At 38.0% G+C, this 17,614-nt stretch overlaps 1 protein-coding gene across 1 annotated transcript in view; it reads left to right on the forward strand.

The window, feature by feature from the left end:
- EFL1 (elongation factor like GTPase 1) overlaps positions 1–17,614 on the forward strand; it is a 363,676-nt gene that overhangs the window by 326,718 nt on the left and 19,344 nt on the right. The window contains exons 18-19 of the mRNA XM_088472852.1: positions 2,932–3,917; positions 15,051–15,235. Coding sequence (XP_088328978.1) covers positions 2,932–3,917; positions 15,051–15,235 — 1,171 coding nt within the window. The remainder of the gene's footprint in view (positions 1–2,931; positions 3,918–15,050; positions 15,236–17,614) is intronic.

The following is a 17,614-nucleotide window of genomic DNA, read 5'->3' on the forward strand; positions in this document are numbered from 1 at the left end:
CCTGTCTCTTGCCTTTTTACCCAAATTAGTCGCACACAGAAGCTACATGACACGCCAACATCCATGTTCCATGTACCCGTGCTTGTACGTTTGACACATTAGTGATGCGAATAAGATGCATAGTATTGTGAAAGTCTGTGGTGGGATGCTTGGCACGGATAAGTCACAAAGTCTGTGGTGCGACAAATGGCGTGATTAGAGCATAGGGATATATGGACAAATCTGGATTGGTTAAATAATATGTTATTTGTAAAGATAAAACAAGTTAGGGCTTAGACAGAGACTTAGCAGCTGGTGATATACTGATTGATTTTTCAGTAGTGCGTTACAGACTTCTAGAAGTGGGAAGAACTTCAAAAAGACCTCCTTTAAAACTATAATGAAAGAAAACTCGCTTGCAATTGGCCAAAAAAACCGCACAACTGAACCAGTGATCACTGGAAAAGGTTGTTGAATGGAGGAAACCGTGTCCAGAAACAGGAAATGTTTGGTTGATGTTTAACATCTTCAGGGCCTAGAAGACTCATACCTTTTGAAGGAATGATGCACTCAGAATAATAATGAATATCAAAGTATTTTTCTATGAACGTCCAATACGGTGATGGAATTTTCCAGTATAACCTTGCTCTTTGAAACATTTCAAAACAGTGAAGAATGTTATTGAAGAACTGAAAATAAACTTTCTTCAGTGGATTGGGAACACCCGTGAATTAAACTCCATTTTGAAATAGTATTGCTGAAGCTTGAAAACATTAATTGTATCAACCTAGGGAGCTGTTCATGTCTAACATAATGAAAGTGTGGTTTCATGATAGTGACATCAGTAATATATGTTAAAATCTTTTGATGCTGATACAATATTGTGGAAAACAATTTATTGTAGCTAAGGGTGGTCATATTAATTATTAATATTGTGTAATTAAATCAGTTTATTTTTAAAATAAACATAACACAGCAAAAAGCAACATTGGCTCCAATTAATTTGTACACCAGTATACTTAGATGACACAGTCCACCATGAATGTGAACGCAATGAAGTCATGTGACCACTTAAATTGTTTTCTAGCTAGCATATTTTTGCTGTTTACAGTACGCTGTGTTTAAATGGCTCTTTGCTGCTGTAATGCAGATTAATATGTGCATGCCTGGGGAAATTATACAGATTTTTCCATACATATTTACTCATTGCAGTTAAACAGACGAATGTGTGCAGGTACTTTAATGACCTGTTTTTCCCCTTACTTCTGCATAATTTTAGACATCAGAAGCAGGCGAGCAGGGGAAATGTGTACATATTTGCAGCCATACCCTGATGATGTAATGGCTTCCTAATACTTCCTTGGCAGTCACGTTTCGGAATTAATAATAAAGCACTCATGTCTACTGGAGACGTTTAGCCGCCCCATGCTAAGAGGGAAATTTGTTCCTTACCACCTTCCCCACAGGTGTCCATTCTGTTCTGCAGCCTGCGTTCTATACATAGACATCGTGTTGCGTCCTGTTAATGTTTTTCAGCGTGGGTTTTTTGTTTCCCTGCACATTAGAAAGCATATTAACTGTTCACTTGGTAAGTAACAGCTACATCGTGCCTCACATTTTTCCACTATATGGGATGCATCTCTCCTTTTAGTTACTGCTCAGCAATTATCTTGTTTACTTGCATACTTTCACCATGGAAAATCCTTGCTACCTCAGCCAGGTAGGGAGATATTTATCAAAGCTGGGAGAGAGATAAAATTGTGAGAGATAAAGTACCAACCAATCAGCTTCCCATTTACATTTTGCAGGCTGTGTTTATAAAATGATAGGAGCAGATTAGTTGGTAATTGATTTTTTTACAATTTTATCTCTCTCCCAGCTTTGATAAATACCCCCATACATCTTTTACTTCAAGAGTTGTAGTGAAAAGTAATAATTGTGTAACCTTATTTACCATTGTTCCTTTTTTCACTTGGATGTTTTACCAAATGCTATAGATATATTCAAAGCTTATTTGATAGGTTTTAAATTAATTGTGGCTATAAAGAATATTTGGGATTCAATACTAGTAATTAAAGATGTAAATAGCTTGGTAAGAAAAAGACCATTAAATAGTAAAATAACTCTACCGAGAATGAGAATTGTAGTGTGATACTTTTCTCACACCTAGTAGACCTAGTACCTTGGTGCTTTGCCATTTGTAATGTGCAATTCCTGGCTCTTAAATCCACCATTTATACGTCTGCTGGAGGCAGTAGGAGACGTTTTGAAATTTGAGCATTGTAGTTACCTCAGCAATTTTTGTAGCATAGAGTGAATGGCTGGACAGTGTCCATTCAGCACCTTCAACATGACAGATTTTGTGATGTTGCAATGTAATTTTACTTTTAGGGCAAACAGATAAAAAGAGGAAATCAGAAACAGAATAAAACTAAATGTCAGCATGGTTAATCTAGGACACAGGTTCTCAAACTCTATCTTCAGGACCCCACACAGTGCATGTTTTCCAGGTCTCTTCACAGAGTTAAAAAAATGAAATTATTATAACCACCTGTAGATCTTTACAAATGTGTCGGTGAGTAATGAATACACCTGTGCACCTGCTGGATGACCTGGAAAACGTGACCTGTATGGGGTCCTGAGGACAGAGTTTGAGAACCACTGATCTAGGAAGATTAAAGTTAAAGATGGGGCTGAAATGAAGAGGATAAATAAAATAGGAATGAAGGGATAAATGACAGCTTTACCCTTTAAAGTATGGATTACAATATTTGCTCATTGTGAATTGCCATATTTCATTCAGTGATACAATGCAACACAATCAATACACCATAACGCAAGAAGACCTATATAAAAGATGAACTACAAAACACTTAATTTGAAGATACTATACTGTTCATTTAATTAGTTGTTTTGTCTTATACTATGTTTTTTGTTTATCCCCTAACTTAGGTTTGCAAAGATTAAGGTGAGTACATCAGCTCCCATTATCCCTTTTCGAGAAACAATAATCAGACCACCAAAAGTTGACATGGTGAACGAAGATATTGGGAAACAACAAAAAGTGGCTGTTATACACCAGGTTAAAGAAGAGCAAAGTAGGTCCCATGATGGAATCCAGATTGATCCAGATGGCCTGGTAACTGTAACCACTCCAAATAAACTGGCGACACTTAGCGTCAGAGCCATGCCACTTCCTGAAGAAGTCACTCAGCTTCTGGAGAAGAACAGTAATTTAATTCGAACTATGGAACAAATTAACTTGGCTCTGAATGAAGGGAGCAATACTATTCATGTGAATGAAAGAACCATCAGCCAGCTCCATGAATTGAAAAGTAATCTTGAACAACACTTACAGGGCAGAAGGTGGCGTAATGCTGTGGATCAAATCTGGTCCTTTGGCCCAAGGCGTTATGGGGCAAATATCTTGTTAAATCACATTGAAGGCTATGAAAGGTCTGTCTGGCAGTGCCTTGATAAAGTATCTAAAACCAGTAAATATCGTAATATAGAGAACAGCATCATTAGTGGGTTTCAGCTTGTGACGCTTGCAGGACCCATGTGTGAAGAGCCATTGATGGGCGTTTGTTTCATAGTGGAGAGATTGGATTTGTCCAAGTCTGTGGTACTTGAAAGGCAAAACTCTGAAGAAACTGTTACCAAAGTAGAGCAAGATAAAACGAACACAACTGCTGAATCTAGTGGTGATGCTTCAGAAGCAAAAGAAGTTTTGCCACTCAGTCACGATAGCACAAAAGTTCAGGAGAAATCTGGCAAACGCAAAGGAGAATTGCTACTGGCAGACTGTTATGGACCTTTTTCCGGACAGTTGATTGCTACAATGAAGGAAGCTTGCCGTTCTGCTTTTCAAGTAAAACCCCAGAGGCTGATGGCTGCAATGTATACCTGTGAGATCATGGCCACTGCAGAAGTATTGGGTGAGTAAAGATGATTTTTGTTATCTTGTGTCACAATGGATTTGAAAATGTTTTACCAACAAATACTTACCACCTTATATTTAAATAGACATTTAAAAATATTAAACATTAAAGATGACAGCTCATTATCATTGGCATATAAGCAACTCACCATTTGTTAGTGAAAGCCTTGGCGGTATTGTCCATTTCTTTTGTGCATTTCTTGGCCACCCAGTTGCTGTACTCTTTACTCTGTATTTAGGTGAAATCTGTAGGTTATTTCACAGTTTGGGAAGACACTTAAATTTCTCTTTATGAAGGCAAAAGTATTTCTCACAATGCTACTAAAATAGCATTAATTAAACAAAAAGTTATGAAACAATTTCTTGGATACAGTCTTAACATTAGTTTTCCCCCCAAGTTTGTCACCATTCCCTCTCTGTCTCCCATACTACTGCCTTCCTGACTGTTTTTCTCACTGCCCATATGACCTCTACCTCGTAGGCTAACTCACCTGTTTCTCCATTAGCTTCCTCATACTGTGTCTATATAGTCTTGTTTTTCTTCTACCACACTTTGCCAATGTTAGCCAATGCTAGCCAATGCTATTCCTCTTTTATATCACTTATAACTGTCTCACAAACAGTACTATGCAAAAGTTTAAGGCAAGTGTGGAAAAAATGCTGCAAAGTAAGAATGCTTTAAAAAATAGAAGTGTTTAATAGTTTATTTTTATCAATTAACATACTGCAACAGAAGATGAATTTAAATCAAATTAATATTTGGTGTGACCACCCTTTGCCTTCAAAACGGCATCAATTCTTCTAGGTACACTTGCACACAGTGTTTGAAGGTACTTGGCAGGGAGGTTGTTCCAAACATCTTGGAAAACCACAGATCTGTTTATGCAGGCTTGCTCAAATCCTTCTGTCTCTTCATGTAATCTCAGACAGACTTGATGATGTTGAGATCAGGGCTCTGTGGGGGCCATATCATCACTTCCAGGACTCCTTGTTGTTCTTTACACTGAAGATAGTTCTTAATGACATTGGCTGTATGTTTGGGGTCGTTGTCCTGCTGATTGACACATTTCATAGTCTGAGATTTTTATACTAAACAGTGTGTTATACATCTAAGGGGGGTGTCATTAAATTGGTATCTCACAACACGTTATTTGTCTCCATATCTTACTTTGGAGAACTCCACTATTTACAAGTGTCGCCTATGCTGTCTCTGTGAAATACACAGATCGCCGTTAATGACAGTGTGTGTTCAAATCCCTACATAATACAGATAATTCTATAGCTAATTGTTAATCACTGACACTTCTTGGGATGTGTCAGGTCTGAAGTGTCTATCATTCATCATTCTGTAGCTATTGATATAAGACACAGATTGTGTTCTGTTCATCTTTCTTTATAACAAGCTTTTGTTGCCACTTTATTTTTGGACATTTTTGCATTCAGTGAATGGCACACCACTGACAGTGTAGTATCTTAATACTTGTACATATTTATTTACAGATGGATTACAAACACTGCGATTGCGCACGTCTATAATTAATGTTTAGTTTGCCCCTATGGTTTGATAAGGCTAAAGTGAAAATGTGATTTTTCCATTCCTTCAATAAAAAGAGAACCTGCTTTTTTTGTTGTGGTTCTTTTTAAAAAGATTACATTTTAAGCAATTATGATCATATCTAAATAAGAACTGCTATATTTTGACATTTATGTGCAGCAGTTTGATATTTGCCAAGATTACAGTAACACTGTTTTCTGCAAACCATCACAAATAAACACTGCAGAAATGCTATGTGTGAAAATGCAGTTATGTGTTTTAATAAAATTTGAAAAAAAAATTTAATTTTACTTCTTAGGACAAATTCAAATCTATTTAACATATTCTCTTTTTTAACTTCTGTAATCTCTTAATAGTGGTTTTGAGTGAGAAGGGTTGAATCTAATTGACACAATTTGTGCAAAAAGTTGTACAAAATATTTAGTATTTTTATGGCTGCCTACACAGAACTATTATTTCAGGTGGGTTTTCCTGTGGAAAGTTCTTCTTGTTTTTTTTTTTTTTTTAAATCTTCAAAGTTTATACAACATGAGATCCGAATGTACAGAGGGCCTGATTCAGCAAGGATCGCAACTGAGATTGCAATAGCGATTACGCACGCAGTCTCACTGCGATCATATGCTAATCCACTGCGATCGCTATGCCGTCGCAGCACAACATAAGGATGCTCACCTTACCTTACACACATCTGCAATACTTAGCAAGACTGCGAAACCATCGGTAACATCGAGTACCATCGCAGCCTCATGCACACTTGCACAAGGTCTGACTTACTCAGAAATTGCTAACCTTCCGGTACGCAGTGAGAGCCCAATCTGCGTATGTGGATAATTTCTGCACGCCACCGTTACGCACTGGCACGCCTGTGTTTCGCCGACCAACTCCTGTCACCACCCCCCAAATGGCACTTCCTGTCAATCACTTTGCGATGGGTCTGCGTAGCCACTACGATCGCTGTCACAATCGCAGTAGTGTGATCACGCACGGCAATGCATACGCACGCACAGTACGCAACAATCGGCCGATTGCATGCGTAATCGCAGTTGCGATCCTTGCTGAATCAGGCCCCGAGATTGTACATAAATGTTCACAGGTCAATATACAAGTACTGAGTATACATTGCAATCGATGAAAAGCAAAGCAGTGTTGCGACAACAGTTGGTGTGTTGAAAGAATATGACAGAAAGTATACATTTATTTTAAAATTTTGGGGGAAAAGCAAAATGAATGGGACAAATAGGAGACTAAGGAGAATGGGGTGACGGCCCGTAACATTAAGGCGGAAGGGTAATTCTGTGAAGAGTATCCAGGTGAGTATTTGTGAAGTTTGTTATTTTAAGAATATGCTATACAGCAATTTAGTTTTTTTATTACAATTTTAGATTCCATAGGATACAGAAAATGGGATGTGGAGATACATATTTGTGGGAAGATATAAAATAATCTAAAAAAGATAACTAAACAAATAACATATATATTGTAACAAAGCTTTTCAGTCATGATCTGCCATATAATTTTTGAATGGTATATCAAAATGTAATTTTACAAATATCAATATTTTTGAGTATGTATCTGTGCCCTGGTAAAGGCCTTGATTGTAAGAGCGTGAAACCGGAAACTGAATTCCTGTTGTTGTCGTGATTAACCAATGTAATTATGCCATTTTATTTTGGGGCGCTCCACCACATGTGACAGTGTCTTTAGGATTTCCAGCATAGAAAAGAATATTTGGGATAGATTGTAAGTAATCATGTTAGAACCATGTGACATCTTTAAAGGGGTTTGTAGTTGTTCTCTTTAATTCACAAACATAAAAAATTATTTTATTTTTTTTATCTAATTGATGTCCTCTCCACCAGGTTCATGATCTCCTCAGTGTCCACTCCTCACCCTATTTCACCTTATCATGATCTCTGGTTGGTTGGTTATACATGACCAGTAATCAATGTATCTTTTAAATTGTAAGACCGTGTTAATGAGTGGTTCATTTTTGGATAATACTTTTATTCCACCTACCTGTGCTTATCCTTCCTCTATTGTGTAACACTTTAAAGGAAATATTTACTTCTAGGACAACTATTGAATACGGCGGTTACATCACATAGGGCCGTATTAAATTAGCGGTGAAAACGGACATTTTATTTTGCCATTGGCGAAGACTGACGTTTTTCGCCATAAAACAGCCATATGTTCACCAAAAAACAGGCGAAAACACAATTGGCGAAAGAAAACTGGAGAAAAGTTTTCTCCATCCCAGACCAGGCGAGAAAAAAATGCAAAATCCCTATTTTTGGCTAAAAACCCGTTTCTTATGTCTTGTGTGCTAACTTAGTATGTGCTGTTTCTTTGGTACTACCAATGTCTATAAGTGCTGAGTCTCATTCTAGTGTAGACCTATGTATGTCTTGAATACCAATGTTGCCTGCTGTATGTATTGTGACAGGTGCAGGGTGCTAGAATGAACACATGTTTAGGCTGCAGGGGGTAGGGTTAGGTTTAGGCTGCAGGGAGGAAGGGTTAGGGGTAGGGTTAGAATACTTACATGCAGGTGTTGGTATCCTATCCCTGTCGGGATCCTGAACGAGGTCATCCCGTACCCAGACCTTTGTAATATATAACAAAAGAATATAAATGTAACGCTACTACAAAATCCTTTACTGTATGTACTTAATTCAATACAATAATAAGCAAAGTTCCTTAAGAATGTCTGCTCGTTTCTAATGCAGGGTGTCAGTATTGACCAGGAGGACTGGTTCCTTACATCTGCAGCTTCTTGTGACGAGGAAAATCTCATTTTCCTGCACATCTACTTTTCCAATCTTGCATATCCCATCTTACCTATAATGAATGATCCTAAGCAAGAGATGTTGGTAGATGTTCTTCTTTTCAACCTGCTAGCTGGGTTATTAGAGTCCCACCCCTGGTAAATAAAAAGTTCATGGTGTAATGGCCTCATGCTTGCATGGTGAAAGAAAGTCGCTTAAGTACAACCTAACAGAATAGAGGATCTCCTGCTTGGGACTATTAGAGGCACATTGGAACCCTTCGGATTGGTGAAAAGCAGACAAGTGACCTTTTTCTTTTAATTTATTTAACTTAATTCCACCCATTTTTTTAGGGAGGGTATCATTATCCTTCAATGGCTGGTGTCTTTCTCTGTGAATGCAATATGCAGAGGATGCTGAGAAATTTGGTATTGATCTAAGAACAAACTGAGTTTTATTCTCTCTCTAATCTTAATTGAGCAAGAAGATGTTTTGATGTTTCTCAAGAGCAAAAAAAGTAACTATTTCTGAGACATTTTACAGCCTGAAAATGTATTTTTTTTCCCATCACTGAACTTCAAGGCTCAAGGCACATTTTACAAATGTTCTTCATCAGCCTTCCTTTTAAACTCTTACTTCTAAAAGAACACTATCCGGCAGGCTCTAGGCTATCTTTCCAGAGTTCACTTGTTGTATTGCAGACCTCAAAAAGTACGTCTTAACTTAAAACCTATAGGTTTTTGTTTTTTTATCTTTTGTAATAAATTCAATAAAAAGACGTATGCAAGGTTTATGATGAGAAATGTCTGCTTACTTTGATATGGGCAGCTTTGCTTTGGGACAGTGGTATCAGAGATTTATTTTCACTTCTCAAGAAGAACGCCTACCTAACAAATTGTTTGATGGTAGATATAAAATTTGCTTACCAAGTTGTTCCATTTTTCTATATAACATCATACTTGCTAACACTGTAGGATTGTCTGCCTTATGATAGGACCTGGCTTACTGTAACAGCAGGGCCGTCAGCAGATTGTCCAGGCCCCAGTAATAGGTAGGGGCGTGTCCTTTATGGGGGCATGGCTATGCCTTGTCATGAGCTCTCGAATGAAAGTGCCTTGGGGTATGGTTAAATCTCCCCGGCACTCTTGGGCCCCAAAGGTGGCCTCTGGGTACTTTGTACCCATTCACCTCCCTCTCAGCGTTCCTGTGTAATAGTCCTTACTATGACTTTGGCTTATTTGTTGGTTTCATGAATTTGAACATTAACTCATACTGGAACCTCTCAAGGATTGTTTTTACACTACAGGTTGAGTCTCCCATATCTAAAATGCTTGGGACTAGGGGTATTTTGGATAACGGAATATTCCGTTCTTTGGAATATTTGCATATCATAATGAAATATCTTGGAAATGGAACCCCAATATACACACAGAATGCATTTATGTGTTATATACACCTTATACACACAGCCTGCAGGTCATTTTATACAATATTTTCATTAATTTTGTGGCTCAAGAAAAGTTTGTGTACATGCATGAAATTTATTTATGTTTCATATACACCTTATACACAAAGCCTGAAGGTAATTTTATACAGTATTTTTAATAATTTGTTCCTTAGACAAAGTTTGTGTACATTGAACCATCAAAAATCAAAGATTTCATTATCTCAGTCATGCCAAAATTATTCCGTATTTCGGAATATTCCGTATTTGGATATGGGAGACTCAACTTGTACTTACCTCCAAACTAATGAGTATTTCCATCTTGAGAAGTCTTATGCACTTATTTTTTAGCATACCCTCCTGCAACTTTTACTAAGAACATTGCTGTATCGTTCTGGAAGTCTTATACAATTGTGCTTGCAGGTTTATTTCATGTTCAGAAGAAACACAAGTAAATATACATTACCTAGATAAACTCAAAGTACTGTAAGATAAATCAATGCTTTTGGTAAAGATTGCATTTAAAGATCAATAATTTTGGATATTCTGATGGTGGAAAAATCGGTTTAATCTTCTCTTATTTGGTAAATCGATTTTAATTCAACATTTAATCATTTAGTGTTCAAAGAGTTCCATCATGACAAAACATTAGGATAAATATATATATATATATATATATATATAATACAATTAACATTTGTAGCAATTGGAGAAGTGTTTTGACTTAAAAAGAGAAAATACATTTGGTATATAGATTTCTGCTTATCGGTCGATGTGTCTGTTATCAGAGCTTCCTATACCATGTACATCTCCATAACCCAGTTATATGTAAGGTATAGACCGGCTGCTATGCCACCACTGAACAGAATAATATAACATTGCTAAAGGCAATGTTTAGAAAAAAATAAATTAGGCTCAAAGGATCATTTTTAACAAACTTTTGCGATTCATCAATAACTTGAAAGATAGACTTGTTTTCAAATAGAAGTGAAGCAGGAGTAGATATATTACAAGAACAAAGGAAACCGGATACTACTACTTATATTTAGAAGTGATTGATAAAGGCACATGCAAGCATCTGTAATGTGTTTTATTACAACTGTTTTATATTTCACATGTTGATGGACCAAATTTGTGCAACGTAGTAATCAGTAGAAAATACAATTTAGTATTGTTCTAGTTCTAATGAATTTGTGATGTAAGTAATGGGCCATTTAACAGAATTTTAAACCAAGGTGCAAACATTTTGTTTTCTATTGTGATGGATAACACTTTTCATTCATACTGAAAAAAGTGTAATCTTTTCTGTGGTTCACTTATTATATATAATATTTTGAGTGCAAATATTCAGAAAATCTGTATTAAAGGTATGATTCAATTTTTTTTTTACTTTAACCTATCTATACTTCACCATAAGTCCATTGTGTATTATCTATTTTCAGTGTATTCTGAATGAAACTGCACCACCAAAACATAGTCGTATTCTGGGTAGGGCTGGCTCTAGGGGTGTTCGACCAGTGCAGTCAAACAGGGGCACCACCCCATAGAGGGCGCACCCCTCCCAAACATCCCGATTTCAGCGGGACGGTACTGTCTCGCTGTTCCACCCGTGGACCGAAGTGGTCCGCGGGTGGTCAAATCGGGAGGTTGGGGACCCCCACCGCCGCAGCTGTGCGGCGGTACCAGACTCCGGAGTAGGTGAATGGAAGCTGCGCGCATGTGCGCAGCATCCATTCAGTGCCGGGAGAGGGCGGGGGAAACACAGCTAGTGACGAGTGCTGGGCTCTCCCCCAGCCTGACATTATTCGGAGGCGTGCCATGCGGGCACGCCTACAAATAACATTACAGGCCACACCCCCATCTTCCACTGGGAGGCGCTATTAATAGGGCCGGCACAGGGCAGTCGGACCCCTGGAGCCGGCCCTGATTCTGGGTATATTGTGTATCAGAAAATACTTAAACATTTTCAACAGTTATGTTCATGACCATTTGTATAATATATTCCCCCTAGATTATTTGGTGTATATTACAAAATCCAGTTTTGTGGGCAAAAGCAATTCACTTCAGCTTATCAAAAAAAAAAGAAGAAGTTTTAGTATTAGAATTTATAATGGTTATGTACATACCTGCCAACTGTTCCGATTTTGGCGGGAGTGTCCAGCGGTGTTGGGGAGGTTGGGAGGCCCCCTCTCAGTCAGGTTCCCGATTTGCCATTTCCAAGAAGTTGGGAGGTATGTATGTGACATAAGAATATGTCATATATAGGACATTGTTATTATTTTTATTTTCTCTCTAGAGAGCGACATTTAAAAAAATAAATTGATATTCTCACTAGCTGTCATTAGTAGCAACTTCCTGCTTAGATCACATGGCGAAAAGCATAATAGCCTGCGAGATGCAGCATCGGCGCGATTCTGGGGAGTCTGCATAATGTTTTAAAGCACCGATAATTTAAAAGGTAAAACCAACCCGATTTTGACTTTCATATCTTTGCCACTTTAAAACATCAGGCAGACTCTCTGGAATTGCACTGATTCCTTCAACACACAGGCCCCATGGTGTCTAAAGGAAGGTAGTATATTCAAACTATAGCATCCATGTTCTGCAATCAAACATTATCAAAGCTGGACATGGAACAGAAAGCAAAGAAGGCTGAAAATCAGAGAAAATATTACCAGAAAAAATAGGAATGATGCCAGTTTTAAGGAGAAAGCAAGAAAACGTCAGAAAAAGTTAAGGAACACAAAAGCCATAACTAGGACAAAGAATGAGAGAGAGAAACAAAGTGAGACAGCTAAGGAACGACGAAATGTAGAGCTGCCAAGAAGGAGGAGGATAATTTATCAGCTGTCTTCTCCTACCGCTTCTACAGATGTGTCTTCATACACTATTGCCGCAGTCGCGCCAAATAGACCTTCTCGGCGTGCCAGGTCCCATGCAACGCGGCTTGTGCCAAGCATCTTTTTAGCTTGAATAAGCATCTTCGTTGTGCTGGTCCCCCGCGCCATGCGTCTCGCGGCTAGGTGTATGAGGACACATCTGTACCTCTCTGACTTCACCTTGGAGAATTAAAAATATTGTTGGGTGTAAAATTACTAACCATCTGTTTTGGCTTTAAACCGAAACCAACGGACATCAACATTGTGTTGCAGTCAAAAAACTGACTATCATCCATCGGGCTTCAGCTTTATTCGAAGCCCCATGTCGATGTAAGTTTGGTTTTACAGCTCTAAGTACTGTCGGATTTGATCTTTCAGTTCAAAACTGACAGCAAATAGAATTTAAAAAACTACTACAAACCTGTCCAAACAAAAGCACTGCACAGAACAATATGATCTGTGCAGGCTTTGTTACTTGAATTTGTAATTAATGGTATAATTTAAAAAAAAAAAAATGATTGGGCCCCCTCCCAAATCAATAACCAGCCCTGGACCTCTCAGCCTGGGCTGGTATGGGAAATAAACGGCACCGGGTTTCACCTATTTTCCTGTAACCAGCACTGGGCTGTCCCCCCTGCCATAACATTAACCGGCCCCAAACTGTCAGCACAGTGGATTTCTTCGGAAAGTAGGAACCCCCCAAAAAAATAGGTCTCCTCTCCTGAGAATCAACCATCCCCTAGTGGTGGTGTGTGCTGAGTTAATATTTGAAGAATAGATGATGATAATGTTCTTTACAGCCAGTCTACAGGTGCCAGAAAACCTTCCCCAGTATGTCAGCAGTTGCCAGCATGCCTATGGTTATGACCTATATATTCCATACAGTAAGTCAATGTACAGGATTAGCCACGTTTTAGTAGTACAACTACAACACTGTTTGGAACTATTGGTGGATCCTAAAGGTAGAATTCACGATAGTCTCTAGATAGACATTATACGTCAATAGAATGCTTTAATATGTATGCTTTATTCTGATGCTTTGGAAAAAGCTGGTAACTTTATCTTGGAGTTTTTAGATCTGATTTGGTAAGATATTTGTTTGCTAGAAAAACACATGGACTACATTCTACATTGTACAGACATGAAAGCTACTTGAGAAATTGAATTCCCAGTTTCACCCTGCGTGACTTTGTTTCCATGAGAATATCTGGTTTCCACACTTCTAGTTACAGTTCAGAGAATATTCCCAGTGAGCACATGTCTTGGTGGCAGTTCCAGAGTAACTCTAAGATTAGATGTTTAACACTAATACCCTGTTTTACTGTTTTAGCTAAATTATTCTCTCTTTTGTTGTCTTACTGCTAGTCCATGAAGGGTTAAATGTATGATCTCTATAGACAGTACTAGCTTTAAGCCTATCAAGCATTTATTACAGAAAGTAGTGCTAGCAACTGACTCCAGACCACTAATGTCCAATATTGTATTCACAGAACTGTACTGTGCTGTACAAGGTACTCTAGCTCAGTGGTAAACATATGATTCCGATAAATCATTGCAGAACCGAAAAAAATCTCTCTGACCTATTGATGTCAAGAATTCTTATGTGGCTCTGCAGTTTACAATGAGCTCCATATGTACAGACTTAAGCCTTTACCTTCATGCCTAGCACAGCATTTCACTGATCAAGAGCCCGTCTATTATAAATGTGCAGATTTTTATCAGTTTCCTTGATGAACAAGATAGCTGATTGCAAATTAAGATACTCTACTGTATACATTCTAGCATCAGCGTCTGTCTTGTTTTGATTAAAATGTATATGTCGCCTATATACAGTTGCGGAGCAGCTACGTTAAACGAATATCCAGTTTAACTATCAATTCACTTGCAACCTCGCCGAGACATGAGGCATGAAGTACCTCATATCTCAGTGATATGTTATTAGTTAATTGATAGCCTCTTGATAATCCGTTCCAACCAATAAAGCTGTTGTCACCGCTGTGTTTAGGCATTGTGCCCATATAGTTACATGGAATTCTGTGTATAATTTTTTTTCTTTACATTTGCACTGTAGACGCCAGAAAGAGCTGTAAATAATCCTATGTATTCAGTAGACGTTTTAACTTATGATAAGTTATCTCTTGCAACAAAGGACATTCTCTGCAGATCAAAGGACTCTTTAAAATATGCGCACAGCCTGTTTTCATTAATATTTCCAAACATTCTCCTTACATGCTTCGTCACTAGATTCTTAGACTGCAAAAATCATTCCGCCCCCTCTTCAGAATGCCAAATATGTACATCTATTTGCAACTTGAAATGTGACATCAATAGTTCTATATTTTTTATATGAAGTGTTGTGCAGTGGCTTTGTATGTATTCACACCAGGCTTGTCATGGTGGCATTTCCCATATAAATCATCGTGTTACCAGGCACTGACTGAAAGCGTTCATCTGACTCTGTTTTTTGTTTTCTGAACGTTTTTTACAGGTCGTATGTATGGCGTCTTGTCGAAAAGAGAAGGTCGTGTTCTTTTGGAAGAGATGAAAGAAGGAACAGACATGTTCATTATCAAGGCAGTGTTGCCCGTGGCTGAAAGCTTTGGGTTTGCTGATGAAATAAGAAAGAGGACAAGTGGCCTGGCCAGCCCTCAGCTGGTGTTCAGTCACTGGGAGGTAAACAAATTATTCCTCCTGAATAGGCAGCATATTAAACAAGACTATAGTTTTAAGCTTAGCAGATGGGCACCCCTCTTTAATTCATTTAATATACATTTTTCATGTGCTTTGCTTGCTATGTACTAAGAGTATAATACAATTTCCCATATGGCAAGAATAATTGCATGTTTTGCATATGTCTGCTGGGGGTTACATGTTCCTGAAAGACTATTTATCCTATTAACACTTCTCCTCATTGCAGTAATGTAACCAATATAGAACATTGTCCACATATGCCCAGATAGGTCTTCTCCTTAAGTAGTTCTTAGCATATGTATAGCCTCAGAGAACGATATTCAAATTTATGGTTACTGTTAATATGTTCAGTCCGATAGTGATACTTGGATACCAATTCACTGTCCAGTTACACAGGAGGGGCATATAATGAGCAGATGGTGTCAGTCATCAGGTTTTGGGAGACAGCAAAATGTATACAATTACATTTAAAAATGTTAATTTCTGTGTTGCAAGACCAAAAGGAATGGTTTCTTGCCTTTTGGTATGTTTGTGTTAAATGTACATACTTAGTGCACAGGTGTAATGATTAAAGGGACATTATATACAGTAGGTCCTTAATGATTTGTATTCCTATTCCTCACCACTGCAGTGATTGTATCTGAATGTAGTAGACTTCCTGCAGAATCTTTCTCTTCCACTTCTTATATACATGGGAAACCACGGGCAAAACAATAGCTTTATAGGAACGTACTGATTAGCAAGATATTGAATCGTTAAGGTTTTATTCACTCAGGACATGTTCACATTATTATAGGTGCTACTGGAAATTATGTGCTTCCGCATACCAACTAAATGTTTTGGACTTTGGAGTAGTTTTATTCTAGTATCAAGTATAAATGTAAGAATCCTCCTCCTGACCTTACTTATGTTAGGCTTGTTTTTTCCTTTAGTAGGTAATATGTATGAATGTTGCCTACTGCTATCATAAACTTTATATAGTCTAACATACTCCTTTTTTAAATGATTCCACTTTTAAAATGAATCTTGTAGACATGTGCCCAGTTTTGTTTTGCTCTCATTAAGATAACAGCTGATCCTGCCTAGCAGGCACACCCTGTTCCCATGCCAGATGTTTGGTGTCTGTCTGGGGCAGAAGAGGATTTCAGAAGTGAGAAAACATTGAGATATTAGGACACATTAGAGCACGGTGGCAGCGCTGAGAGACTTGGAAAGGGCTGAATTCTATGATAAAAAAAATAACATCCAAATTAGATGAAATAGTTTGTATTGAGAGGTTTGATGTACTCCTCTCAATACAAACTTCCTGCTGAACGTGTTTCCCTTATAGATGCGTGCCTTTCATTGGCCTTAGGTTTAAAGAAGCAAATTGTTATTTAGATCCCATTAATTCTTTCTGAACTCATTTCAATGTGGATGCATGACTTTCAATCACATCAGGATAGTTTTGTGTAAGCACTATGTGATGACCATGATCAGACTCTGCTATGGATGTTTGAGGATTCCTCTGGAAATGCAGCATTTGGTATATGCTCTGCAGGGGGGATTTGTTTTCCAGCAATACTCTGTGACCCCGTTCTTGCTAATAAAAGGTCATTTGGATCTCAAGTCATTGAATGTTGCGGTTGCACATTTTTAAGAGCTTAAACGCACAGTTGACATCTCCCCTTGACTGCAGGAGAACCGCAGTGGCTAGTCATGTGGTATTACTGGAATCACATCTGGAACCCAGGCACCAGAATTTAATTTACAGAATTCCCAACTACAATACCCTCTTCTGTGTTCAGTAGGATTGCTTCTTTCATAGGGAACCACTTTGATCACTTACACCTAGAGGCTGCTTCCTGAGCCACATCTTCTAGTTAAAAACCTTGAGTAATGACAGTCCTGGGCAACCACAATGCTACAAGGCCACATCCTACAATAGCAGGTCATAGATTGGATTTCTAATGTAGTGTCAAAATACTTGTGCCTTAGACCAAATCAAACTAGAAATTACAATTTTAAGCAATATAGTGTGATTGTCTATAAAGTACAGCTGGACATTGTAATACTGTATAACTATAAAACAGATTGTGTTTTATACATGACACAGTTCTAATCTATATCATACTATAATAATCTTTGCTTTAGTCCAAAAATATTTATAGCCCCAGAGGTTACCACTCTTCTCAGTGTTTGGGGGTTTTGTTTTAGATTTTAGATTAAAATGGATCACATCTGTCATTTCAAGCAAGTCAACTTGTGTGTGACACCTGACATTTCAAAGACTAATATATTTCCTTAATAAAATGGTTCATATTGTGCTTGCCGGCCTGTAGCCTAGGATGCATTTGTCGTCTTGAAGTATAGTATTCTAAT

The sequence above is a fragment of the Taudactylus pleione genome, unplaced genomic scaffold (assembly GCF_031769625.1).
Source record: "Taudactylus pleione unplaced genomic scaffold, aTauple2 ptg000129l, whole genome shotgun sequence".
Taxonomy (NCBI): Eukaryota; Metazoa; Chordata; class Amphibia; order Anura; family Myobatrachidae; genus Taudactylus; species Taudactylus pleione.